This window comes from Canis lupus, chromosome 3 (assembly GCF_048164855.1).
Source record: "Canis lupus baileyi chromosome 3, mCanLup2.hap1, whole genome shotgun sequence".
NCBI lineage: Eukaryota > Metazoa > Chordata > Mammalia > Carnivora > Canidae > Canis > Canis lupus.
This window is the reverse complement of record NC_132840.1, coordinates 28,943,740-28,969,708: the sequence shown is the minus strand read 5'-3', so window position 1 is coordinate 28,969,708 and position 25,969 is coordinate 28,943,740. Positions and strand designations below refer to the sequence as shown.

Below are 25,969 nucleotides of genomic sequence, written 5' to 3'. Positions count from 1 at the left end.
ATAAGTGAGACCATTTTTAAAAATGTGAAGTGCTATGTAAATGGAAAATGTGGCTATTAACATGATTCCCGCCGAAGATCCTATGATCCATTAAGGGGTACATCTCGAAGAGCCCAAGTGCTCAAGATTACCATGTGTGCATATGTATCTGTGTGTATGCCCATGGGTGCATGTATGCATGAGTTTGGATGTGCATGTGTGCGTGCATATGCACTTGTGTGTGCAGGAGGCAGGAAGGAGGTGGTAAGGGGAGGCACTCACTAGGCTAGGGGGTTTGTAGTCCAAATAGCTGGGTTCAGATCTAGCCCCAACACTTCCTAACTAAGGGACCCCCAACTGTCCTTACATGTAGCCTGGTGAGCTCTTCTTGACAGTGGGGGCGGGGAGGGTGGGTTCGTAGACCTGCAGGCAGTGTAGTTTCACAGAGGCTGAAGTGGGAGCCAGAATCCAAACTGCTGGGTGCCCCTGAGCACAGAATACCTGTCTTACAAGTAGGTATCTGCCCCATAGGGTACAAGCCTCATGGGGTCGCTCTATAGTGACTGTCCCAGGGCCACAGCTAGGATGCAGATAGGGGCTGCAGGGAGTCTGATTGGTATTTACCCCCCACTCTGACCACCTCCATAGGAAGCTGGCCAGGAAGGGACCTCTAGCCACAGCCTTTGGTGTTAAGGGAAGTGAAGGTGGGTGGCCAGAGTCCCCCTTCCAGCCCCCAGAGGGACTCAATGTGGGGGAATCACGATGCCAAGCCCTGTGAATAAGGGGGGGCAGCATTCAGTCCCAAGGGCCTGGCCTCCGTGCCTGGGCTTCTCGCCCCCCCCCCCACTTACTCAACAAGCACCCCTGAGACCCTGCTGATGTCAGCAACAATTTGAGGATGAAGACACAGAAGCCCAGGCCTATCCATAGGGAGGCTGGAGTCTGGGAGAGTGACAGACCCATAAACAGGTTGTCACCTGCCAGTGCAACGGCTGGTCAAAAAACACCCTGGCTCCCACATTCATCATACCAGCTCATGAAGGCCACGTGGCTGTCCGTCAATCCCAAAATGCTGTCCTCCACCCAGATGGCTGAATTTAAAGGCCTCAGACTCATTTTAAAGGACCTCATTTTAATTTTCATTTTAATTCCCCGGGGTCTGAGGTGCAGTGTCAAGGGGCACGGGTCATCCGGCAACTAACACGATGGGCATGAGTGCTTCTTCCCCTCCCCCAGCAGAGGTTAAATCCAGGAGTCCTCATTAGCATTTTTCCAGACCACAGGAGAGACATAAGGCAAATTCATGAGGACTAACATTATTTGGGTTTAGGGATTTAGCCAACTATTTTATCAGTATATCAAGTTTTAATTAGGGGAGACAAATCTTTAGGAAGCAATGTTGGGGTCTTGGGAGTTTCAAGGATCAGTGGGTCCCCAGCCCTGGTCCAGACAAGGCAGAGATGTGTTGAGCTCCCCACCCCCATCGAGCAGCCGTACTTATAAAGCTTTTAGCCCCGAGATACCCTGTCCCTTCTCATTCCTTCTCCCGAGGCCTGGCAGCGGATGGCAGAACTAATACCGTCATTTTATCGGGGAGACAACTTGAGCGAGGTAATTACAGCATCACGCGGTGTCCTAGTTTTGTTAAATTATTCCTGTGGGCAGTGGGTGGAGAAGCAGCTGGAGAGCCGGATGCTGTGGGTCCCAGCACTGGCACCAGTGGAAACGAAGATCCCGGCCTGGTGGGCAAGGGGTGACGCCCCTTCCAGCCACAGACCCAGGCGGACCCAGCCAGGTGTTCTGAGCTCCTGCCCGTTGCTAAAGCCGCTCATCCCTCTGAACACACAGCGCGTTGTGGTATCTGGTTCCCCGCTGGCCTTCCGCAGAGCCTGGCCAGGAAATTGCTCCCCATTGTCACAAGCAGGAGTTAGTTTTGCGGAGCCTGTATTTACTGAGACCAGGTGCCCGGGGCCCTGTGCACGCCGGGGCATTGCAAACAGGGTTCTTAGGGTTTTCATGTCCGTGTGCATTTCTACAAAAGGGATCCAAAGCCTTCGTCGGTTTCTCAAAGGGGCCTGTGACCCCCAAACAGTTAAGAGCCACTGACCGTAATCTTCAATCCCTGGGACACCTGGGTGGCTCAATGGCTGAGCGTCTGCCTTTGGCTCAGGTCGTGATCCCAAGGTCCGGGGAGTTCTGCATCAGGCTCCTAACAGGGAACCTGCTTCTCCCTCTGCCTGTGTCTCTGCCTCTCTCTCTCTCTGTCTCTCATGAATAAATGAAATCTTAAAAAATAAAAATAAAATAAAAGAATTTTCAATCCCTTTTGCTTCCTTACCAGACTGCTTTTAAACAATGCTCTGATTTCCTACCATAGGTACTTTCTAGCTAGCGTGGGGAAAATTATCCACACTGTTAAATAGGCCTGGCCCGATGCACCGTCTATAGGTGATGTGGTTGTGCCTCTTTCTTTCTTTCTTCCTTTCTTTCTTTCAGATTTTATTTATTTATTTATTTATTTATTTATTTATTTATTTATTTATTCATGAGAGACACACAGAGAGAAGCAGAGAGAGAAGCAGGCTCCCTGTGGGGAGCCTGATGCAGGACTCGATCCCAGGACCCCAGGATCACGACCTGAGCCAAAGGCAGATGCTCAACCACTGAGCCACTCAGGTGCCCCTTTCTTTCTTTAAAAAAAAAAAAAAAAAAAAAAAAGACTTCTTAATTCCAGTTTATTTATAGACAACAAAACAAAAATTCACTTTCTGCTTAGAAGCAACATCGATTCCAGCATGTTTCAAAGAGCACAAGAAAACTTTTAGGTTATGTCTTTGACTACTCAGCCCTTACATTTCCTATGTATTATATTTTTAATCTCTCGTAGCAAATCTGAAGCTAAATTGGGAATATTCTAAGTATTTTCCCACAGGCTTTTGGAGATGCAATAGCATTGTGTGCATTTACGACGAGATAATACCGCGCCTTCCTTTTCCGCAGCCACCAATGCGAGCTGCTCTGGGTCAGAACACATGGGCCGTGTTATTTCTCTGATGTGTAGGGGAGAACGGGGGAGATTTCAGTTTTTAAACACAGTAACTTTCAAAGCTGTTTGATTTGCCTATTGCTTCTCACATGAGGAAAAAGGGAGGTAACAGTGGGCTGGCAGCTGGGCCAGTTTTCATGGGAAATTTGAAAAGAAACCTGGGCATTCTAGAACTACTTTAAATTCGGTGGCTCAAACCATTGACAAGTTTGTTATATTCCCTCCCCACATGCCGTGACTCCCTGTGATATGGCAGGGTCTAGGGGTCTTGCAACCAGGAAACCCAGGCTGCTGAGGGTCTAAGGGGGCTGGTTTTGGGTGCAGAAACTGAGGACACAGCATCCCCTGAATTTGGAAGCAAGGTGCCCTAAAAAAAAGCTGGAGCCCTCAGGGAAGGAGGCTGGGGTTCACTCCTGAGTCTGTTGCTACTCTCTGACTTCCCATGGCCTGCCTGGGTGTTGCACCCAGGCTGGTCCCAAGACTGGGATGCCAGCATCAGGGTTCCCCCGAGAGTAGTAGACTCCCACCCTGTCCTGGCCAACTTTACCATGTGAGCGGCTCATATCTTATGTTCCCTGTGAATGAGGAAGGGGGAATGCTGTCGTGGTGGGGGGCATGCTTGCGGGGCTGACTGCCCAGGTGGAATCCTGACTCCTCGGCTCCTGGGCAGGTCCGGGGTATTCGTATTTAAGATGGGAATATGGGGAAAAGGAAGACACCGACCCACAGAGCTGTTGGAGATGGGTGACATGATGCTTAAGGACCATCAGGCCTGTGGCTGCCCCTGCAGGCCCCCAGCCAGCCTGTGCCAGGTCACACAGGCCAGGACAGATGGGCATCCCAGTCCTCAGCAGGGTACTGCCACCCTCCACGGCCTCCTAAGGACATTAGTGATGGCCTGTGGCCCCTTTGTGTGGACCTGGGGATCTTCATCGGGCAGGTACCTTGGCAGGCCCGTGATGGCCGGGACCACAGGGCCCCAGTCAGCCTTGTTTCAACCCATGAAATGAGACAATGTCCATTCCACTCCTCCATCTCTCTGAGGTGGCCCTCCAGGCTCTGCCGTGGTCACCAGCATGGCCCAGCCATGTGCTCTGCCCTGGTGTGGGGACAGCACACAGGGGGAATAGACAGTTGGCTCTTTACCCCCAAGGGAAGGTAAGCCCCAGGCCTTTCCCCAAAGAACCCCTTGCCTTCAGAGTCTCAAAATACACATTGACTGGAGTGGGGGGGCAAGCTCGGGGTTGGATATTGGGAACAGTGGGGGTGCCCGTGCCTGGCTAGCATGTCCTGTCCTGGTCATGAGAACTCACACCAAGTTTGTTTTCCAGGAACTTGGGCAAGTCCGGCCTGCGGGTCTCCTGCCTGGGGCTCGGTGAGTGTGGGGGCTCCCTTGGTCCACTGTCACCCAAGGAGGCTGAGGGAGGCATGAGAGGAGGGGGGATTAGGGAGGGGAGTACCAGGGGCCCTGTGCACACACAGCTCCCTGCCTCACACCAGAAAATCAGAGAAGCACCCTGGCCCCGGGTGTGTCTGGAGAGCGTCTTCTCTCCTTACATGACCGAGTCCTCATAAAGGGCAATTTGATTTTCCCCTTTTACCTGTTTCCCTGAATGTGAGCTCTGTTCCCAGAATACACTGTCCCTCCACCTCCATGGTACACTCAATATGCTCCCCACACACCCCTCAACACACACACCGCCCAGCAAGAACGAGGGCACGGCTGTCACATCTTGCCCGCTCTCAGGGAGGTATCCCTCACCCTGCTCCTTGTGGCAGGTCAGCAGACTGCGAGCTGCATCAGCTGGAGCCGCAAGAAGCATTTCAGAGACCTGCAGCCAGCTGCCTGCTCCAAGCGCCCACTGTCCCCAAGGGAGGGAGACTTGCCCCGAAAGCCAGGTGTCCACACATGCTCACCACAGAGCAGGGGGGCATGATGGCCTACGGCTGCTCCACAAGCCCTGCAGCCTAGGGACGGAGCACCCTGGGGGAAGCCCAAGCTCCTTGGAGAGGTTCTCTGACTTGAGCCCATGTGTCTCCTTCCAGGAACATGGGTGACCTTCGGAGGCCAGATCACCGATGAGGTAAGACGGGGCTCCCACAGGCCCCAGGTCCCAGTAAAGGCTGGCCACATCAGGCGCGTGGTAAAGTCCACTGCATGAACCAGCGGGCCTGTGCTCACACAGCCACCGCAGCCTCTCTCTTTCTGTTCTTCAAGGGTGCCGTGGCCCTTTGGGGCAGCGGGAAGGGTGAGGTGAGCCATGGTGTTGTCAAGAGAAGCCAAATCTGGTGCCCGCACTCCACAGTTGGGTGCCTTGGGGTGTCCATGAGGTCACCTCCTCTGCACACCATATAAGTCCACCGCTAGCCAGGAAAATCCAGGGAGCACATGTTTTCCTTTTTTTTTTTTTTTTAAGATTTTCTTTATTTATTCATGAGAGACACACAGAGAGAAGCAGAGACATAGGCAGAGGGAGAAGCAGGCTCCTTGCGGGGAGCCCGATGTGGGACTCGATCCCAGGACCCCGGAATCGTGACCTGAGCAGACAGACGCTCAATCACTGAGCCACCCAGGTGCCCCTGGAGCCCATGTTTTCCAAATTACACAGCCCAGTGTCTTTCTAAGCTGCTCCAACAGCGTACACCCCCATGGATTTGAAACTTAAGTACGTATCTGCTGAGGTCATTCAGAATGCAGATTCTGCAAATTATGCTGCAAGCTGAAGACTCTGAGTAGCTTTACATCTTACCAAGCCCCGAACCGCACATTTTCCATGGCTGTTGTTCGTCTTGTGCGCTGCAATCGAATGCACTTGCCAGGGCTCCTCTCTTCACACCACGAGGCGGTGCTGCTGTGGTGGCGGGGCTGGTACAACCCCGGGCTAGTGTGCTCCTGGGCAGTGAGTGAATATCTCAGGAGGGGGAGCAGTGGCATTCACTCAGAGAGCTCTGGACATCTGCATGCCAAGCTGTCCTCACGTCTGCCCTACTTACTCTTGGAAAGGTTGCGTTTAAAAATTAATAAGTGAGTTCATCTGAGACCTTGTTAGCTGTGATTGCTCAGTTAGTTTTCAAAGGAAAAGCTTCGCTTCTGTCAAAATCTAAATGTATTTAATTTGTGTTTTTGTTCCTTTTTCCTTTTATGACAGTAGCTGGTTGTAGAACTACTTGCCCTTGTTCTGAGGTTCTGACTCTGGACTGTCTCAGGGTAAAGCTAGGAGTCCTTAAGTTCAGGGAATTGTTTTGCCTTTAGCTACCAGGTTGGTTGCAAGCACCTAGAATGAAGGTCAGCGCCCCTGAGTCCAGGTGGTTCACCCAAAATAAATAGTGTCTGACTCCCCTGCCTCTTTTTTGCTGGGGAGAAGAATGACTTCATTTCCAAACGGCAGTAGCTCCTTTGTGTGTGATGCCCTTGTGAGAGAGATACAGAAAAGTGCCTGGGTGATAACTGTCCAATTTAGGTGATTTTTTTCACCAATAGATCCATTGCACCCAAAGAGTATTGATTAACAATCCAGTGGTGGCCCTGCTGGCTCTGACCTCTACTGTGTCTCCATCATGTACATGGTGCCATATATGAAGATATTAGGAGTCATTTCCAGATGACACAAGGCAGGGAGGATGGCAGATACAATACATGACAGATTCGAGGTTCCCAAAAGGTCCTGGCAGGTGAAAATGATTGAGCGAAGAAACCAGCAGAATTTTCGTATTAAATCCTACAGTTAGTGTCCAAAAAAATCAATACGTCAAGTATGAGAGGCCCACCTCGCCACGGTTCAGATGAAGAATAGCCACGTTTTATTCTCTAGCTGGCCGCCTGCCCTGTCTGAGCCAGCAGGTTTGGCACTACAAGGAATCAAGGACCATTCCAGACTACAGAGGGACAGGTGTGCTCCCCAAAACTAGGGAGGCCACGGGCCCACTGGGCATTCCAGATGGGTGCGCCATGCAGAAAACTGTGTTCCTTGGTAAGCCCGTGTCCAAAGGAAGATGGTTGGCCTGCCAAGGAGTCCAGAAACAGAGTTCCGTTTATAGAGTTGCCTTTTGTGCACAAGACACTGAGGTGCCACAGGAATATAGAAGTGAGGAATTGGTAGGTTTAATGTGGCCAACAGTCGTTCCGCGGCAGGACTCCGCGAATGTCAGTGAGCAGTGGCCCCCAGGAGAAATCCAGCCCCCAGCCTCTTGCTCTTCTCTTTTGTTTTTGTTGTTGTTGTTGTTTAAAGATTTTTCTTATTTACTCATGAGAGACACACAGAGAGAGGCAGAGACATAGGCAGGGGGAGAAGCAGGCTTCCCGTGGGGAGCCCGATGCAGGACTCAATCCCAGGACCCTGGGATCACGACCTGAGCCGAAGGCAGACACTCAACCACTGAGCCACCCCAGGTGCCCCTGGGGTTTTTTTTACTTTTAATTAAATATATGAAATATAAAACTTGCTACTTTCACCATTTTCATTGTGGTTAAAATATGCATAATATAAAATTTGCCACATTAACCATTTTTAAGTGTACAGTCCCATGGCATTAAGTACATTCTCTTTGCTGTGTGACCATCACCACTGTCTATCTCCAAACATTTTCATCACCCCAAACAAGATTCTGTGACCATGAGGGAATAACTCCCCAGCCCCCTGGTAACATCTGTTCTACTGTTTGTCTATGCATTCCACAAACCATTTTTTTTTATAAATAAACTTTTATTGGCAGGCAGCCACGCCCATTCATTTACATACTGTCTGTAGCTGCTTTCACATTACAAGTTGCCAAGGGACCATCTGGCCCGCAAAAACTAATGTGTGTGCTCCCTGTTGGGGCCACAGCAGGTGTCTGCAAACGCCTGTGGGGCTGTGGCCCTGGGGAGGGTGTCCTTGGGGGCCGGGCAGAGCAGAGCCAGCCCACAGAGGAAGCAGACAGTGCTAGCAAACCTCTGATCACATGGCCAACTGTTGGAACTGCCCTGGTCAGAGTCAGGTCTCCAGCCTCTAGTCCAGTACCCTTTCTGTGACCTCACATGGCTGCTCAAGTAAAGAACTCCCCCCCAGAGCAGATATTAGATTAATAGATTAGATTAAATATCTAATAAGGGTAGAGGCTACAGATGTTACATTTATTACGGCACCCAGCCCCCTATCAACCCAGGGAGGTAAATGTTATTACCCCACTTGGAGGAAGCAGAGCCCCAGAGGTGGAGCAGGTGCCCAGGGTCTACCTGGAGAATCATACCAGAGAATGGCAGCGGGGCTCTTGCCTCAGAGCCCACCATGGCCAGCTCCCAACTCCAGGGGGGTGGGATGGATTCCCTTGCCCCCCAAGAAGGAAGGGCAGGGAGGAGGCCCACATGTCTCCCAAAATTAATCCTGCCTTTGGTTTTGGGAACACTGATGTTGGAAATATCCAAACAGTCACAAAATAGAGGCTCCCCCACAAAGTAGGGCTCACCCACAGAGCACAAGTCTTTAGGCGTCATGTTTTAAAGAACACGGGGACAGGTCCAGGAGCGAGCGTGTGGGAAACAGCGCCGACAGCGGTCTGTGTGTTAGAACTACAGTCTGGAGCAGGGAAGAAGCATATATTCATATAGAAAAACCTGGAAGAAGAGGCGCCTGGGGGCTCAGTCAGTTAAGTGTCCAACTCCTGATATCGGCTCAGGTCAGGAGATCAGAACTTGCATCAGGCTCCATGCTCAGTGGGGAGTCTGCCTAAGATTCTGTCTCCGCCTCCTTCTGCCTCTCCTCCCCTCCCCACTCATGCACGCACACACCCTCACTCCCCCCACCTCTAAAATAAATAAATCTTTAAGGAAAAACCTGGAAAAAGTTTTTTTAAAATAGGGAAAAACCTGGGAGACCAATTATGCCAAAATCCTAGCAAAGAAAAAAATATAAAGCACAGCCCTGAGAATTCCCACCCCTCACTTTCTCAGACCCTGTGTACGTCTTTCTGCTAGGCAACAGGGGAAATGGGGTGGGTGCCTCTGTGTCAGCGCCTGTGATCTTCCCCACTTGCAGGCCTTGCAGGGTTGGCCATGGCTGCCGAGGTAGCCACGAGGGAGGCCTCCCTGGGGCAGGAAGGGAGGAGGTGGGGAGGCTAGTCTGGAGGCCACCAGAGCCAGCCAAGGACAGTGTCCACTCAGCTCACACCTGCTGAGTATCAGATCCCTGCCATAGGCTGCTGTCTTTCTGGAGAGGGGGACAGACAGTAAGCACATCTTATCTCCAAGGGCTAGACATGTCCTGTGGCTGCATTAGAAAACCACCACCATTTATGTGGTTTTAGAACTAGATAAATTTCTTTCCTCATGGCTCTGGAGGCCAGAAGTCTAAAATCATGATCACAGAGCCGAAATCAGGGCATCAGCAGGGTCACACTCACCGTGGCGCCTCTGGGGAGTAGAGTGGGACTCTCCCGCACCTCCTCTAGCTTCTGGTGGCCACTTCACTCATGTCTGCCTCTGTGGTCACATTCTTGCTCCTGTTAGACCTCCCTCTGCTCCCTCCTGTGAGGATACCTATGGCACCATGCAGGGCCCACCTGATAATCCAGGATCAGCTCCTATCTCAAGACCTTTTTTTTTTTCTTTTTTAAGATTTTTATTTATTCATGAGAGACACAGAGAGAGGCAGAGACACAGGCAGAGGGAGAAGCAGGCTCCATGCAGGGACCCCGATGTGGGACTCGATCCCGGATCCTGGGATCATGCCCTCAGTTGAAAGGCAGACGCTCAACCGCTGAGCCACTCAGGTGTCCCCTATCTCAAGACCTTTGATGTCATCATGTTATGAAGAACCTTCTTCTCCCCAAGGGACCGTTATTTAATCAAACACAGAACAAGAGCACAGAGAAAGGTGGGCTGGGATGTGGGCTCACATTTTATGCTTTTAATCAGGGAAAGTGGAAGCAAGAGTGAGCCATGTGATGATTCAGAGGGAGAGCATTCCAGGCCAAGGGAATGGGGCTGGACCTAGCCTCCAGGAGGCCACAGGAGGTGCCCCAGGTTGTGATATGTCAGAAGTGAGGGAGCAGATCTCTGTGGGGACTCTGGCTCTGACAGTCTGTGACAGAAGCCACAGAGGAAATTTGACCTGACTTCACTCAGAAGGCTCACTCTGGCTGTTCCACTGAGAGAGCCAGTCTCCCAAGGACAGGGGATGCTTCTCAAACTGTAAAGTATGCATGAGTCCCCTGGAAATCCAGTTAAAATGTAGGTTCTGATGCACAAGGCCAGGAGCAGAACCCGGGATTCCACATGTCTGATGCTGATGGTCTATGGACCACACTTTGCCCCACTTTGTAGGGCACTGGGGGCAAGGACAGAAGCAGAGAGAGTTAGGGGCTACCACAAAAACCCAGCTGAGGGCATTCTGTCTGGGACCAGGTAGAGGCAGGCAGGAGGGTCCGATTCTGAATCAGCTTCAAGGAGGAACTAGCAGAACTGGCTGAAGGTACTGATGCCACAGTAAGAGAAAGATAAGTAAAGGAGGATGCCCCGGTGTTGGACCTGAGCATGGGACGGGTGAGACCCGGCACACGGCCCACCCCCACGCACACCAGCCTCTCCCTGCAACAACCCCCCCACCCCATGCTTCCCCTTCCTGCCTGACAAACTCCTAACCACCCTTCAAACCCAGCCCTGGAAATGCTCACACACATCACAACATGGATAAACCCTAACGGCATTGTGTTAAATTCATCAAGTCAGCCCACAGAAAGACAAATACTGTAGGACTCCATTCGTATGTAGTAACTAGGGGAATCAGAATTCTGGAAACGGAGAACAGATGGGTGGGCGCCAGGAGCTGGGGGAGGGAGGAATGGAAAGTTGGTGTTTGATGGGGACTGAATTTCTGTTTGGAAAGATGTAGAAGCTCTGGAAACAGGTGCTGGTGATGGCCACACAACAATGTGAATGTACTTAATGCCACAGCATCCTATGCCTAAAGTGGGCAATTTTATGTTACCCGTATTTTACCACAATTTTAAAATTATTTTAAATAATTTTTTTAAAAGAATAAAGATGATCTTTCCATAAATCAATACGGGTCGATTTCTAAGCTCAGAAGAATACCTGTAGCGTGCTGTTCTCCAGATAAGCAAGATAGGAGTATAAGAAGAAATACAGGGACTGAAACATGAAAATAAAAGCCCTGATTCTGAGTCACCCAATCAGAACCCTCTCCAGAGGCAGCAGGCCCCCCTACATTGTCTGTATAATCTGGCTGGGGCCCAGCACGAGGTGCCCTTCTGGGTAGAGCTTGGGCAGCTTGGCAGGACTCATCCCTGAAAAGTCAGGTTGAAGACAGAGGTGAGCCAGTGAAGGAGCTTAGTGTATACCTGGAGCATTGGAGAGGAAGAAAGGAGCCCCAGGAGGAAGAGAGACGCATGGGAGGAGGAAGAGGCCCCCCGGGAGGGTGCATGGATGCATCTGACACATGATTACACTTGAGCTCCAGTGGAGCCAATCAGCCCTGCAGGTGGATCCAGAAAATCCTCCACCAATGGCCTTTCCACCCACCCTGGGCTTTCTGACTCAAGTGACAGCCATTAACAAATGGGGGTTCACTTTGGCCTGCTCGGTATCAGAAATCTTTGGGGTTCATTGCCAACATTTGAAAATTAGGAGATTTTTACTGCCCCCAGATACCCTGGATCTCTGGTTTCTCTCGAAAAATCAAAAGAGGGATGCTGGGGTGGCTCAGCTGGTTAAGGGTTTGCCTTTAGCTCAGGTCACGATCTCAGGGTTCTGGGATCAAGCCCCATGTCGGGACTCCCTGCTCAGTGAAAGGGTGGGGTCTGTTTCTCCCCCTCCCTCGGGCCCCCCACCCCATGCTCTCTCACTCACTCTCTCTCTCAAATATATAAATCCTTAAAAAAGAAAATTCAAAAGATGTAGCCTTCCCACAGGCAATGATTGAGTGTTGGTTCCCCACCCCAGTGGACCCCACTGGCCACCAGCCTCATTCTCCATGTCTGCCTGGCCCATGGGGCTTCTGAGTTTGGTATTGAGAGAATCTCCAGGAAGCCGAACATAGCTGGCTTTTCGTCCCACAGTGCTTGAGGGTTGTTAACTATTACTCACCCCACCCTGGGTAGCTGGGGAGGGAGGCTTGGCACTCTGAGCTGAGCTTTGAGAAGTGAAGGGCGGAGGAGTTTGCATGTGACTCTTAGAGGGACACCTGCACAGTCCAGAGGACCAGCATTCTCTGCTGCATTTTGGAGAGGTCATTAATTACAGGGGGACTTCCCCAGCTCCTTGATCCTCACCCCCGCTACCAGAGGGTCATTGCTGGTGGAGCGCAAGCTCACCCTTAGAGCAGCCTAAGGAGCAAAATCTGGTCAAAGGCGTGTGCAGATTGGGCACCATTCATCAACTCCTGCCTGCCAGGCAGTGGAGGAGCGCCAGCCGGCCGGAGTGCTAGCTGAGGATGGCAGTTTCTCCATCTGCAAACAATAATCGTATCCTCCTCGGGTGGCTGCTGGGAAGGATCTGGGGGGGGCCTACAGCCACAGCACACATTCCAGCCATAGCTTTAAAAAACTATTCATTCTGCCAAGATCTGTCACACTCCTCTTGGGGGCTTGTTCCAACCCAGTATAGGTGCTAAGCTTTGTGATGACCCAACAGATGGGGTCCCTGCTCGCATGAAACGCACAGCCCACTTTGTTTTCTTTCCTCCCTGTGGGTATGCTCCTGAGAGCAGCTCCATGCCTGTCCTGTGGCAGAGAGGATAAGGGGAGCCTCGGGGTGCTTGGGATTATGCCCTGGAGCCTCCAGGCACCACCCCCCCTGGCCTGGCAGGACCGTGCTGCCAGCAAGCAGCTCTGGTTTTCTCATTTCAGATGGCAGAGCAACTAATGACCTTGGCCTATGACAATGGCATCAACCTCTTCGATACTGCAGAAGTCTACGCGGCGGGCAAGTACGTGTCTTTTCTCACGGGGAGGATGCAGTGCAGGCCACGGCTTCCCTGGGAAGAGCCAGAGCTGCTAGTCCTCCCATCCTGGGTCCCAGGTGTCCACAAATGTGCCTCCCACTCTGCCTGCTTTTTCAGATTCTAAATGGCTTTAGAAGGTGCTGTTTTTATGAGGCCAAAATTGCAGAACACTTGGACACCGGCCACTTGCTAAACTCCCCGTGTGTCCACGATGACCACAGTCCCTCTGGTGCCAAAGATGCTGTGCTGGGCCAAAGCCTGATCAAGCTGTGGTCCCAGGCTCTCCTGGACCAGCCCCACACGTCTGACAGTCTCATGTCCTCACGGTGCAGTGAGGGCTGCAGGGAACGCAGGGCCTCTCGAGCTGCGGAGAGCAGAGTCTGGCCAGCCGAGCGCTGTAGGAAGCACTTCCCATCTTGGCAGTGAACTTCCCTACTCAATTATGTAAAAGCCCTCTTCAGCCAAGGCTGCTGGCTTCAATTTTAAAGACTAGCTGTAATCAAATCATCCACTCTCCTGCATCGGGTTTCCAAAAGTCAGCTTTTGTTTGTGAAGTCATCTGCTGGCTCTCTGTTTGTCCTCCCTCCGGCCCCCCTGCCTGGGGCGAGCCAAGTTCCTATCAGCTGGGTTGGCTGCAGCCTGGCTGGCAGGGGCACGTGGCCAAAGGGCCAGCATCTGCCTGGAAGCCTCTGGGTCATTACCTGAGGCCCAGAGCACTGAGGATCGGGAGCCCAGCTGGGTCTTTTCTCAAGTCCCAACTCAGGATTTGAGGACCTGACAGCCCTGGGGGCCTCCTTGGGATCCCCAAATCTTCTCCAGCGCCTTTTGGCAGCCCTTCGCCCCTCCTGATGTACAGCTCCCTCCCTAGCCCTCCATATTGGCAGCTTCTTCCCATCAAAGTGAAATGCTTTCCAGACAGATGAACTAAAGCCAGAGGGTCAGAGGTAGAAAAGCCCAATGCAAATGCCAGGCTCAGGCCAGCCCCTCACTGGCCTCAGCAGCCCAGCCCATTCCCTGGCCCTGCTTGTGCCTCAGTTTTGCTGCCCATTTGAGAGCGTGCAGGAGGCAGCTCCAGACCATCCCCTCTGGCTCCAGACATACGGGCCCCGCACACTCTGCTCCATAGCAGCCATAGCCTCGCCATCCCTGTCTTCACTTCCCCCTGGTTAGCTAGATACCAGCGCTGGCATATCAAGGCAAGCACACCGGGTACTAGGCAGCCTTGGAGCCTCATGGAGGCCCCTTACCAGCAGCCAAGGACTCAGGGAGTGGCTTCCTGTGGGTCATTGCCCCTGGAGCCCCCTGCCTTCATCCTGCCCTCCGCTCCTCCACCGGCCTCTGTGGCTCCGTCTCAGTCCAGCCCAGAGCTGGACATGCCTGCTCACCCCCCATCCATGGCTCGGTGCCAGCAGTAACCCCCAGGGGAAGCCAGGCACCATGTACCAAGGGACAGGCAGGGAGCAGCTCTGGTCCGGGGGCTGCCTGGCAGCTCCAGTGGCCAGTGGGCCAGGCTCTGTGCCTCTTGCTATCCAGAGCACCAAGTGCATATTTTGCTGAGTCCTCTGCTGCTTATGCTGATGCTAATCTGGGCACTTAGCAGAGAGCTGCAGGATTTCTGTGCACCCCACCACCACCCCCCTCGGCAGATGTCAGGCTTAGCAAATTCAGGGCCACAGGAATTCATAGCCTCAAGCAACAGGCTTTGGGTAGCTGATTGTAGCTTCTATCACCCCAGGACCCCTGCTTGCTTTTCTCCCTTCCTCCTTGTCCCGATCTTTTGTCCCATAAATGAGGGACCAAGGCAATAAAAGGAGGAGGCCCAGGGCTGAGTGAATTTCTGTACATCTTGACCATAAATGAAGAGCATTCAGAATGTATGCTGAACAGCTTGCAAATTAGAGCCCATTATTTCTGAGTGGATGACTCAGGCGCTTTTATAATTGGAATGTAGCACTGGGTATGGATCATTCGCCGTCTGTTGTTTTTGCTCAGAAACATTTTGCTACAAGCAGAAAGTTCTTAAAAGTTAATCCAGTGCTGCGGTGCCAAGCAAGGCGGGAGCAGCCCACCCATGACCCCGGCTAGCCCGAGTTTGGTGCAGGGCCAGAGTGACGCCAAAAAGAACAGAGAGCAGTCAGCATGGCATCTGTCTCTCTATTGTTCAAGAGCAAGAAACAAGAGACACGCATGTACCCACACACATACACGCACACACACACCCGTGCACTCTGCTGGAAATCCAGCCCCTGGCCCTGCATACATGTTGATTGTCTCTGAAAAGAGAGGATGCACTTGATGAATAACTTAGCTTTCAAAAAATACACCTCTATGGAAACGTCGCCCACATAACATGGGAAATGGGGTGGTGCTGGCCTCGCCAAACAGGACATCGGCTCCTTCCGTCTCTGTGAGAGCCGGAGCCACTTCTGCTAAGACAGGCGCCCACAGGGTCACCTCCTTCAGCCACCTGCATGGGGAATGATGGCTGCTGGTGGGCTCTCTCCTCTTTCTGGAATGAGCTGCCCGAGCCAAGATGAGCATTGTTAACAGCCCAGTGCTCTGGCCCCAGTGGCATTTTCACAGAGGGAACCAAGTGGCAGATTGTCATGGCAGGGCGAGGTTTAATGTCTCTGTCACGCTGTAATGAAATCCCTGTGTGTCGGTCTTTCTTGCAGGGCCGAAGTGGTGTTAGGGAACATCATCAAGAAGAAGGGATGGAGGTAATTACCATGTTCTCTCTGGGTCGGCGTCCAGGGTGCACGCAGGGAAAAGCCTGCAGAAGGCCAGTCGGAGGGTCAGAGGCACCGCCAGGGGCAGGCGTCCTCTGGGTTCTGGGCACATGCTGGTGTGGGTCCTGTTGCTGTTCCTGCCTGCTTAGAAGTGGAGCTTGCTCTTTGGCCCTCAGGCAGCTGGCCAGCCCTTCTATAGCCTGGAAGCCTCAGACTTTTTCTCACCGGCAAGGGGAAGAATATTCTAGAATGGAGGCAGCTCCATGCTCCCTCCAGGGAGACGAAGTATTCACACTGTGCGGGGCTGTGCAGAGGTGGGAAGCTTCTGCTGAGTCACCAAGTGGGGTGCAAAACTCAGCTCTCCAAGACAAGAGGCATCTCTGCTGGAGAGGGAAGTCAAGTGGAGGTCCTTGTGGGGCTCCCCCTACATCGCGCTCTGCCTGCTTCGCCCTGACATCCACCTCTGGTCCTGCAGGGATTCGGAGGGCCAGGGTCCTGGGTTGCAGCCTGACTTGCGTTAGGCCAAAACAATCTGGATGTGAAGACTTCCCAGGTGGCCTGGTTGTAAAGCTGGGTGTAGAGCCACTGAGGAGAGGGACAGTCCTTCTCTGGGCTTGGAATCCACCCATCCTCACGGTCCCTGCCTGTCAAGGGACCACTGTTGACTCCCTGGTAGGTTGAGGGCCTGAGTCTATAGAACACTTGCCGGGCTCAGGGCTGGGCATCACGCTCACCAGGGAGTGGCAGCCATTGGTCAAGACAATGGTCTTCACCATAGCCACCCACCAAGTCTCCCCCTGCCCCCAAGCAGCTCAGAAGCCTGAGGCCCCTTGTCACACAGGGTTCCCACCCTCCTTGGGACAGACCGGGCCAGGCGCTTGACTACACTTTGGGACCCCTTGGGGCTCACATGTCTTTATTTTCAGAGGAAGCATTGTTAAAGCTGGGCCCACCCACCCCTGCCCAGAAAGTGCCACTCAGAGGCCCCTGAGGCCACTGGGCACAGATGACTGACACCTCTCTTCTGATCCCAACAAAGTTGTTTGTTTCTCCTCGGCTCTAGTTCATCATAAAACAAACTCCCCCTCACTCTGTAATTCAAGGAAATTGCACATATTACTGAGGGCCCTGATTATGTCATAGAAGAATACAGGGGGAGGTACATATTAAGTCACCCCCCGGGACATGAAGCTCCTGGGGTACACAGCTTCTGGCTCTGAGGAGCCGTTTCCTGAGCGCCACCACCCCTCCATGGGAGGAAGGCACTCCCACAGAGGACATTCTCCATCAGATGTGGAGGGGCCACCATCACCCCACCATCCCGCCAGCACCAGACAGGCGGCAGTGCTTGCCTCTCCTGGGTTTGCAGCAGGAGACCTGAATCCATTCCTCTCCCTGTGGGGTCTCCATCACCCAAACCCCAACTCCCTCACACCCAGGATCCTGCCTCACCCAACTGTCCCTCCCTCAGGGCCACCCAGCTCTCCCAGGGCTAAAAGCCTGTAGGACTGCTGGGCCCCCTCGCCTCTTTCCATCCTCACTGAAGCTCCTCCATGTGCTGCAGCCCTGACTCTCGACCTCCCAGGAGCGTCCTCCTGCACCTGCTTCCTCCCTGACAAAACCCACGGGAGCAGGGACAGCGGCTTCCATTCCCCAGGCCAAGTCTACATAATATCTCCTGCCCTGGGCTCCAGTACACTAGACCTCATCGTCTCCCAGCCCCCACTGCCTGACTTGGGGTGACACAGTGAGTTGGTCACATCTGTGGCTTGTCTCCTGACTCTATGGGGAACCCCAGGACCCTGGACTTGCACACCACCAACATGGAACAATCGAGAAGTACCCATTTCACATCCCCATGCTCCCAAATGGGAAGGGATTCAGGACCCTCTGTGAAAGCTGAAGACCAGTGCCCCTCCAAGCCACGTCCAGTCACACCCCTTCTCTTCTGTTCTGCAGACGGTCCAGCCTGGTCATCACCACCAAGATCTTCTGGGGAGGAAAGTAAGTGCACTGGCAGGCGATGCTCCCCGGCGGGGCCAGGTCCAGAAGCCGAAACCCCTGATTCGGGAGGCTCCTGGAGGGGGGCTGGGGGAGTTGTGTGCAGCCATCTGCCCTGGCTGGTGCCCATCCCTGTTGACATCACGTTCCAGAAAAGCAGCTTTGGCTGAGTGTCCTTTTACTCAAACTTTGGTTGATTTTTATTTTTACTTCAGTGGGTCTGTGATTTTTTTCTGATTACAAAGGTAACATTCTAGAAATTCTAGAAAACACAGGAAATTCATGAACTGTCTACAGCACTCCACCCTCCCTGGCCATCCCTGCCAGTTTCTAGGGGTCCAGCCCCACATTCTCTCCAAGGCTGGAAAAACCAGCTTCATAGGAATTGTAAATACAATTCATTCTTAATTAAAAAAAAAAAAATCCAAGGGAAACAGAAGAACAAACTGAAATGCAGACCCCACCACCACCACCACCCTCCTCCCCCAGGACAGCCAGGCAGCAGCGACCCTCCTCCCAGCCTGCATGAGCATATCCCCATAGCCTTGTGGTTTATCCCAATTGGAATCAGACCGCACGTGACATGCACTGACCTATTTTTTTTTTTTTTTTTTTTTTTTTTGCCTAACATCGAATCATAAACATTTTCCCCCAAAACCGCTTACAACATCACACACACTGTCATCCTGTTTTTCAGAGCGGAGACCGAGAGGGGCCTTTCCAGGAAGCACATAATAGAAGGTGAGGGGGGCGCTTTGGCCCCACATGGCCCCCCAAACCCACAGCATCCTCCTGCAGATGCACAAGTGAAGAAGGCCAAGGTCTCCCACCCCACCGCCGACGCACGTGGGGCCTAAGCCTACAGACACCCATGCTCTGGTCCCACCCTCTCCCTCCACCCAGGCTCCGAGGCATGAGAGCAGGGCCCCTGGCACCCTCAGATGGGCAGCGTTGTCTCGGGGAAGACAGGACAGGCCTGGGCTGCAACCCTGTGCCGAATGGTGATCCTGAGAGGGGACATATCACCTCCCCAAGCCCCTGTGGCCACATCTGTAAAATGGGTGTGGGAAGAGTGTCCACCTCGGGAGCTTTGGGGAACGGGGAAGAACCCCGGGGTGGAGGATGCATGTCAGACACAGCGGGGGGGATCCTCACACAGGAATGGAGAGAAAGGAGGGAGGTCGAGTAGGTGGTCTGGTTTATCCCACTATTGCATTGTCTTCCTGCTTTTTCCACCTTTGCTCATTGTCATCAAGGTAATACAACCGCTCCTCTATTTTTTTTTAAGATTTTATTTATTCATGAGAGACACACAGAGAGAGGCAAAGACAGAGGGAGAAGCAGGCTCCCTGTGGGGAGCCCGATGTGGGACTCGATCCCGGAACCCGGGATCACCCCCTGAGCCAAAGAGAGACGCTCAACTGCTGAGCCACCCAGGTGCCCCTACACTCGCTCCTTTAAAAATCCAATGAGAAAGGGGCTCTGGTCCCCAGATGCCCACACCGGGCCCCAGCCCTTGGCTCAGCAACTCTACTCTGACCCATTGCTGCGTGACTTGTGCCTTTGGCGCAGGGACGTGGATGCAGCCCCCCATCACCTCAGGGCCACCAGGGGGCCTAGGAAGTCACAAGTCACCCCTCCATTCAGTCACAGAGCATTGGGCCTAGAGAACCGACCACCACCCACTTGGGGGTGCCCACGTCAGTCCTCCCTTCCCCTCGGGTGGCCTGTGCCCGCATGTGTCCCACACCGCCCCACAGCTCCCGGCACCACGGGCCTCGTGTCTCTCTCTCCTCTTGCTCCCTGAGCCCCCTGTGCCCGGGAAGGTCTGTGAAGATGCTGACGGCCCCTTCTGACTCCTCCCCGCAGGTCTCAAGGCCTCCCTGGAGCGGCTGCAGCTGGAGTACGTGGACGTGGTGTTTGCCAACCGCCCGGACCCCAACACGCCCATGGAAGGTAGGTTGTCTCTGGCTGCTGCCACCACCGGGACCCCGCGGGGACACCCCGGGCCACAGGGCACCGGCGGGTGGTAGGGGCGGGGGTGGGGGCGGGCTCTGAGGGCCCGCAGCACCCGCAGGTGCGCCCCGACACCTCCAGGCTGACCGCCCCCCACCGCTGCCCGGTTCCACGCCTGCCCTCCTGGGTTTAGAACTGTGTGGAATGTTCTCCCCTCTCAGCTGTTAGTATTTTGTAGCTACATGAAGTCACAATACGATGGCTCTTTGCAACTGCTGTGTTCCTTCCAATCACATTCCCGCCCTGCGTTCTGAGGGGAGGTTTCAGGGGCCTTTTGCTCTGGGGGATAAACGGTTACTTAGAGGAGAAAAAACAACGCGTGGGGCTTTGGAAAGCAGTTTTGGTTTCTTTGGCGCTTATTTATTCTCCTCTTCCCTGCGATCTCTGCCCCCACCCCCACCCCCCTCTCCAACTTCCCGCTCCAGACTTCTCATTTGTGCTTTGCTGCTTCAGGGATTTGGAAAATTAAGTTGTGCTCAAGTTATTTTTTTCTTCATTTGTCTATATATATGTGTATATATATATGCATATACATATATATATACACCGTGCACACATGTGTGTATATATATGTGTATGCGGTGTGTGTGGTTGGATTGGTGTTTTTTGTTGTTTTTGGTTTTTTGGGGTTTTTTTAACCGAACAAGTATTCTGTGAAGGAGATTTGTGCCTCAACCCCCATGCCCTGTGTCATACCGTGCCTCTCCGTGTTCCCACAGCTATAAACACTGGTCTCTTTAAATCTTTCTTTATCACCAGGGGACCCATTTAGTTCCTCCAAGTCAAGGACATTCATCATAGAAGGTACACAGTACCCTTAGCCCGACAATTGACTTCTGTGTCCAAGCTGCATTTTATGAGACGGTGGTTTTATTTACACCACTCTCTTTCCCCCAAGACAAACTTCTCCATAAAATGCATAAAGGAAAAATAAGTGCCCTATGAGAACATATTGCAAGTGAAGGAAAAAGCCAAGCGGTGTGGAGCCCCCACCCGCGCCCCCCTGCCTGGCCCGTGCTGTCATTTCATCCTTCCCCCACCCTGACCCCCACCCCCTGTGCATGACCCACGCCCCCCTCCCCTGCCTGGCACTGCGGTGGTTATCCTCGGGGCCGGCTGTCTGTCTGCCAGGGCTCCTCTTGATCTGCGGATGCTGCCATCAGCGCCTGAAACCTTGACCCTGGATGGTCTGGGAGAGGGTTGGGGAGATCAGGGACCCCAGAACACGTGGCTTCCAACAAGTCTTAGCTTGATAGGTCACATTTGCTAAGCTCCTGCCTCAGGCAGAAGCAACACACATGGGTGGGCAAGCTGCCCACTCACAGCATGCTGGCTCTACCGTGAACATCAGGGCTGTGTGTGGGGTGCTCATGTTCCCTGGACAGGACTGGCCACCTGCCACTCTCATTCCGTGCTGTGCAGCCTCGGCTCTGCCCACCCCTAAGCTAAGGGCCTCCCCAGGACCCCACACCCAGGCCAGGCCATGGCCTCCCTGGGAGCTAGGCTGTGACCCACAATGGAAGGGCTCCTGTCTGCCAACTGGCACTGCCACCTGACCCCTCCCATGTATTATTTGTGACCAGGGGATAGGTACTGTGGGTTCTGGCAGCAGCTATAAGGATTTGGTCCTGCTTCTGTTCCACAGCATTAAATATTGAGGTGGAGGACAGTTTCCCTAATTATCCCTGTGTCTAGGGCCACTGACATGGGCTAGGGCAGAAGCACAGAGTGCTGTGTGTGGGCTGCACACCCAGCCAGCCACTGCCTAGAACCCCTTCTCTCTCAGGCCAGCTGCAGGCTCTTGTGAGCTCGTGCCCCGGTGGCCTTGCCTCCCTGCATGGAAGGGGCAGTGTAGTGCATCATGTCCTGGCCCTCATTTCCCCGGTGAGGAGAGGCAGCCAGGCTGGCGAACGGGGGTGTCCTCCACTTCCCTCTCTGGCATGTGGGCCTAAGCCTTGGCTGAAAAGAATCAGTGGTTATGCTGCATGGTCACGGGGGGTGGGGGTAGGGGGCTGAGAGTGTTTCTAAAGAACGTGATGAGGACAGCTGGCCAGAAGCCTGAGCTTGGGCTTGGGTGTGGGGAGATCTTTTCCTGGGACCCTCGACCCTTCCCACAGGGGTGGTTCTCCTTCGCATTGAGTGGTGTTGGCAGTCCAACCTGGCCAGAGGTCAGGACCGGGGTTCCAGCTTCCCCGCCAGCCCCCCTCCCGAGGATGGGCACAAAGGAGCCTAGTCCCTGATCTTGGAAGGAAGGAGAGGGCAGGATTGGCCTGCAGGCCTGGAAGCCCAGGCATGGTTTTGCAGGGGTCCTAGGCGAACCCACTGAAAGAGGGGACCTTGGCTCAGAGAACCTAGGAGGGGTGACCCCCCAAAAAACAGAGGTGCTGCCCTCTGTGGGAGAAAGTGCTGGAGGGCCTGTGCCTTCCTAGGGGAAGCTTTGGGAACAAGGCCTGCCTTCTCCTTTCTTCCTCTCCCACCCCCTGCCAGTCTTCCAGGACCCTAGCCCCCCACCCCATCTCAGCAGCAGATGAGGAGCAAGCCACCTGGGAATAGATGGGACTTCCAGGGGTCAAGGTTGCTGCTTCGTTTTTAGAGACACCTGTTCTTCGGCCCTACTTCCTGCCCTGGCTTTGGCAGTGGGACTTGCAAGCACTGTATGGGATCAGGGAGGCATCTGAGGGGGTAGCCCTTCTCCCCACAAAGCTAAGAGACGTTTGAGATTTTTAAATTTGAGGCCAAGTCTGTTTTCAAAAACCACAACATCCCCGTGGACTGAAGCAGCCTGGCATGGGAGCAGGAAGACTGTGACTGGCGGATTTTTATTTCTCCAAAATTTTTTTGAGTCCTGGGAAGAATTTGTGATGCAGCCGGGGTGAGGGTCCCCTGCCTGCCACTGGGTTGGTTTGAGAATCCAGGGCAGATACAACAAACAGGGCTTTCTGTGTCTACTTCTGGCTCTTGGAGGATGCGAGGTGAGCGCCATGCTATACCCCCTGCCTCTGGGAGCATCCAGGGTACCCCCACCAGCCCTTTATCCTGGAAGATGCCCTATGACCGCTCTGTTCAATGCTCTAGATCGATGCAGGAAACTAAAACAGGCAACAACTTGTGTTTACACAGTTGCCTTTTCCCAATCTGATTCTTCCCCAAACTAGAGAGTCCACCCCATTTAAGAGTCTAAAACCACGTTCTCTGATCTCACCTTTTTCCCCCCTCCTTTCTCCAATCTGCCATAGAAAGGCCGCAGTCCATCTAGTACCCATTTTTCAAAGATCCCATAGGACTTGTTACTCTTTGGGAAAGTTATTTTCAAGACCAGCTTCTTGGCTCGTGGTTCACTTTTTCCTGTGGTCCCTGACAGCCCTTGCCACACCCGACTTTGGAGAGGAAGTACACTGCTTGCAAGACATCTTCGCAGCTCCCCCCTCCTCCCGGTGCCCCACCTGTATTTGCAGAATATCCCCAGGTTGGGCCCCAGGCCCCTCAGTCACCACACCCCCGACCTGCAGTTTCTGCTTCTCTCCTGACAGAGACCGTGCGCGCCATGACCCACGTCATTAACCAGGGGATGGCCATGTACTGGGGCACGTCGCGCTGGAGCTCCATGGAGATCATGGTAGGGTGACCTCACTGAGTATGTGTGTCCTGGGGCGTAGTCTCCCTAAACCCTTCTAGGAATGAACACCTGGACTCTGGCAGATTCGGTGCCCCTGGCCCCAGTGGCACAGATAACTAGGTACTAAGTGAGGGACAATATGGTGATATGTGGCGGCTACATCTGTAGGCGAGGCTTTTAACTTTGAATCCCAGCACTGTGTGGCCCTGGGAAGATGGCTTAACCTCTCTGAGCCTTGGTTTCCCCGCCTGTGGAACAAAACTGCTAGGAGGACCTAGCCCCCCCACCAGGAAGTTGTTCTGAGGACTATCTGGGAGAACAGGTGTGAAGCTCTTAGCAGAGGAGCTCAGCTTGCGCTCAGCAACAGTAACAGTGCAAGTCACTTGCACTGAGCTTTTGTGACCCTCCAGTTGCCCTTAGATTTGAGGGCTCCTGTGGACCAACTCCCGTTTAATTCTCACAACACCCTACAAGGTGAGTGTTGCTGTCGTCCTGTTTTTCAGATATGGATGTTGAGGCACAGAGAGGTTAAGTAACACACCTAAGGTCACACAGCTCATACTGAGGTCCATCCTCAAGCTGTACAGAACGTGAGCCGCTGCCAGGAGCCCGGCTTCCATCTCATAGTCTGTGATGTTTCCCCTTACCCGCACTTTCGGGGAAGCAGCCCCTCCTTTGTCACTTCCCCCCAGGAAGCCATAGAGACAGAGGGCTGCAGATGTTTCTCCATATTTCTGGGTGTCCCACAGAGTCAGCAGGGTGGTGCTGTGCTCAGAGGCAGGCAACTGGGAGCCCAGGGGGTTGGAGAGCAGAGGCCTGGGGACCAGGTCTTCCCTGGACTGTCTCCAAGGCTGACGTGCCACCCCTGCTTCCAAGCCTCCCCCCAGAATTCCCCACACCCTGGTGTCCTTGGGAGGGTGTTTCTCCTCTAATGAGTCCTGGATTTCTGCTTCATCAAAAAAAATCAGAATTTTCAAGTTCAACACAATTCTGGAAGCCTGTGATTTTAATCAGCCTTTGGCATTTGCAGCATTAATGAGCATTTGGCACTTTTCTTAGGCTGCCTGGAGCCAGCACAGGGCTCACTGAGGTGTCAGTGTCTTATCCCCATTTTACAGATGCAGTAGCTGAGTCTCACACCAAAGGAGAAAGGGCCTCTTGGGCTGGCAGGCAGGGCTTCCCCAGGAGTCCGTCTGGAGACACCGGCCCTGGCTCACACCCATGTGGTGGGAGTGGAGGGAGAGTCTGCAGAGTCCAGGCCTTGACTTCCAATTTCCAGAAATGGGCTGATGCCGGCCACTCTCCCCTCCTGACCTTGCATTTCCTGCCACTGCCACCATCCTCCCAGGGCTGGAGCCCTGGAGTAATGATCATGATAAAAACAGGGCCTGCACTGTCCTGAAGGCTGTGAACAGCGCTGGCTCACTGATCCTCACGACAGATGGAGATACTGAGGCAGAGAGGGGCAAGCTCCTTGCCCAAGGCACCCCAGCCAACAAGTGCCCAAACCCAAGGCTCACTACTGGGTTGTGCATTCCCCCATGCCTTCAGCTGTAGAGCACCCCCCTTTGCCGGCAGAGGTGGGCGGGGGGAGAGAAGGTGCACCAGCTGTTTCCTGTCTCCTGCCCCCTCCTGCGCGGGCAGCCCCCAGACCCCTGACCGACAGGGACCATCCACGGCCCTGTGTGCATCCGTAGGAGGCCTACTCCGTGGCCCGGCAGTTCAACCTCATCCCGCCCATCTGCGAGCAGGCCGAGTACCACATGTTCCAGCGGGAGAAGGTGGAGGTACAGCTGCCCGAGCTCTTCCACAAGATAGGTGGGCTGCCCCGCCCGCCCCGCCCCGCCCCGCCCCGCCCCTCCGCGCTGGCCCCGCCCTCTCCGTGGCCCCGCCCCTCGCTGGCCCTCGCCGGCCACGCCCTCTCCGTGGCCCCGCCCCTCGCTGGCCCTCGCCGGCCACGCCCTCTCCGTGGCCCCGCCCCTCGGCCCGCCCCGCCGTGGCCCCGCCCCTCGCTGGCCCTCGCCGGCCCCGCCCTCTCCGTGGCCCCGCCCCTCGGCCCGGCCCGCCGTGGCCCCGCCCCCTCCCTTGCTCCGCCCCCTCGGCCCTCCCACCCTCGGGCCCCTGGGCCTGACCTCGCCTGGCTTTCCTCCCCCAGGAGTGGGCGCCATGACCTGGTCCCCCCTGGCCTGCGGCATCGTTTCCGGGAAGTACGACAGTGGCATCCCGCCCTACTCCAGAGCCTCCTTGAAGGTGACCGAGCGGCCAGGCCGGGGAGGCTATGGCCGGCCACAGGCATTTCGCACTGAGGGGGCTGTGGGGGCGGATCCAGGGCGCGGGAACCTGGAGCCCTGCTGACCACATCCCGCCTCTGGAAGGGCTGCCGCGGGGAGAAGGCCCTGCCCCTGCCTCGCCACCCCCTGCCCCCATTCAACCTTCACAACCCGGTGGGGTCCACCGACTCTTGGGTCGGCCCTGCCCCGAGGTAGCCCCTCCACCTTCCGCGGCCCACACTGAGACCTCGGGGCTGGAGGCCGCAGGGCTGCTTCATTTGTCGATCGGGGAAGGTCTCCTGGGACAAGACAAGACCCCACGCACAGACACACCTCTGGAGGATCCCAAAATGCAGGGCTTGAGGGATGAGGAG

The 25,969-nt window shown here is 54.3% G+C and overlaps 1 protein-coding gene across 7 annotated transcripts in view; it reads left to right on the top strand.

The window, feature by feature from the left end:
- The window catches only part of KCNAB2 (potassium voltage-gated channel subfamily A regulatory beta subunit 2), an 84,720-nt gene that overhangs the window by 53,736 nt on the left and 5,015 nt on the right, over window positions 1-25,969 (top strand). For 5 of the 7 annotated variants that reach the window (XM_072819926.1, XM_072819921.1, XM_072819925.1 and 2 more), the window contains 11 exons: window positions 4,357-4,400; window positions 5,072-5,109; window positions 12,869-12,948; window positions 15,639-15,683; window positions 17,652-17,696; window positions 18,391-18,434; window positions 19,563-19,649; window positions 20,469-20,513; window positions 23,240-23,325; window positions 25,023-25,143; window positions 25,481-25,575. In XM_072819926.1, coding sequence (XP_072676027.1) covers window positions 4,357-4,400; window positions 5,072-5,109; window positions 12,869-12,948; window positions 15,639-15,683; window positions 17,652-17,696; window positions 18,391-18,434; window positions 19,563-19,649; window positions 20,469-20,513; window positions 23,240-23,325; window positions 25,023-25,143; window positions 25,481-25,575 — 730 coding nt within the window. The remainder of the gene's footprint in view (window positions 1-4,356; window positions 4,401-5,071; window positions 5,110-12,868; window positions 12,949-15,638; window positions 15,684-17,651; window positions 17,697-18,390; window positions 18,435-19,562; window positions 19,650-20,468; window positions 20,514-23,239; window positions 23,326-25,022; window positions 25,144-25,480; window positions 25,576-25,969) is intronic. The other 2 variants (XM_072819928.1, XM_072819927.1) reach the window with 1 other exon arrangement.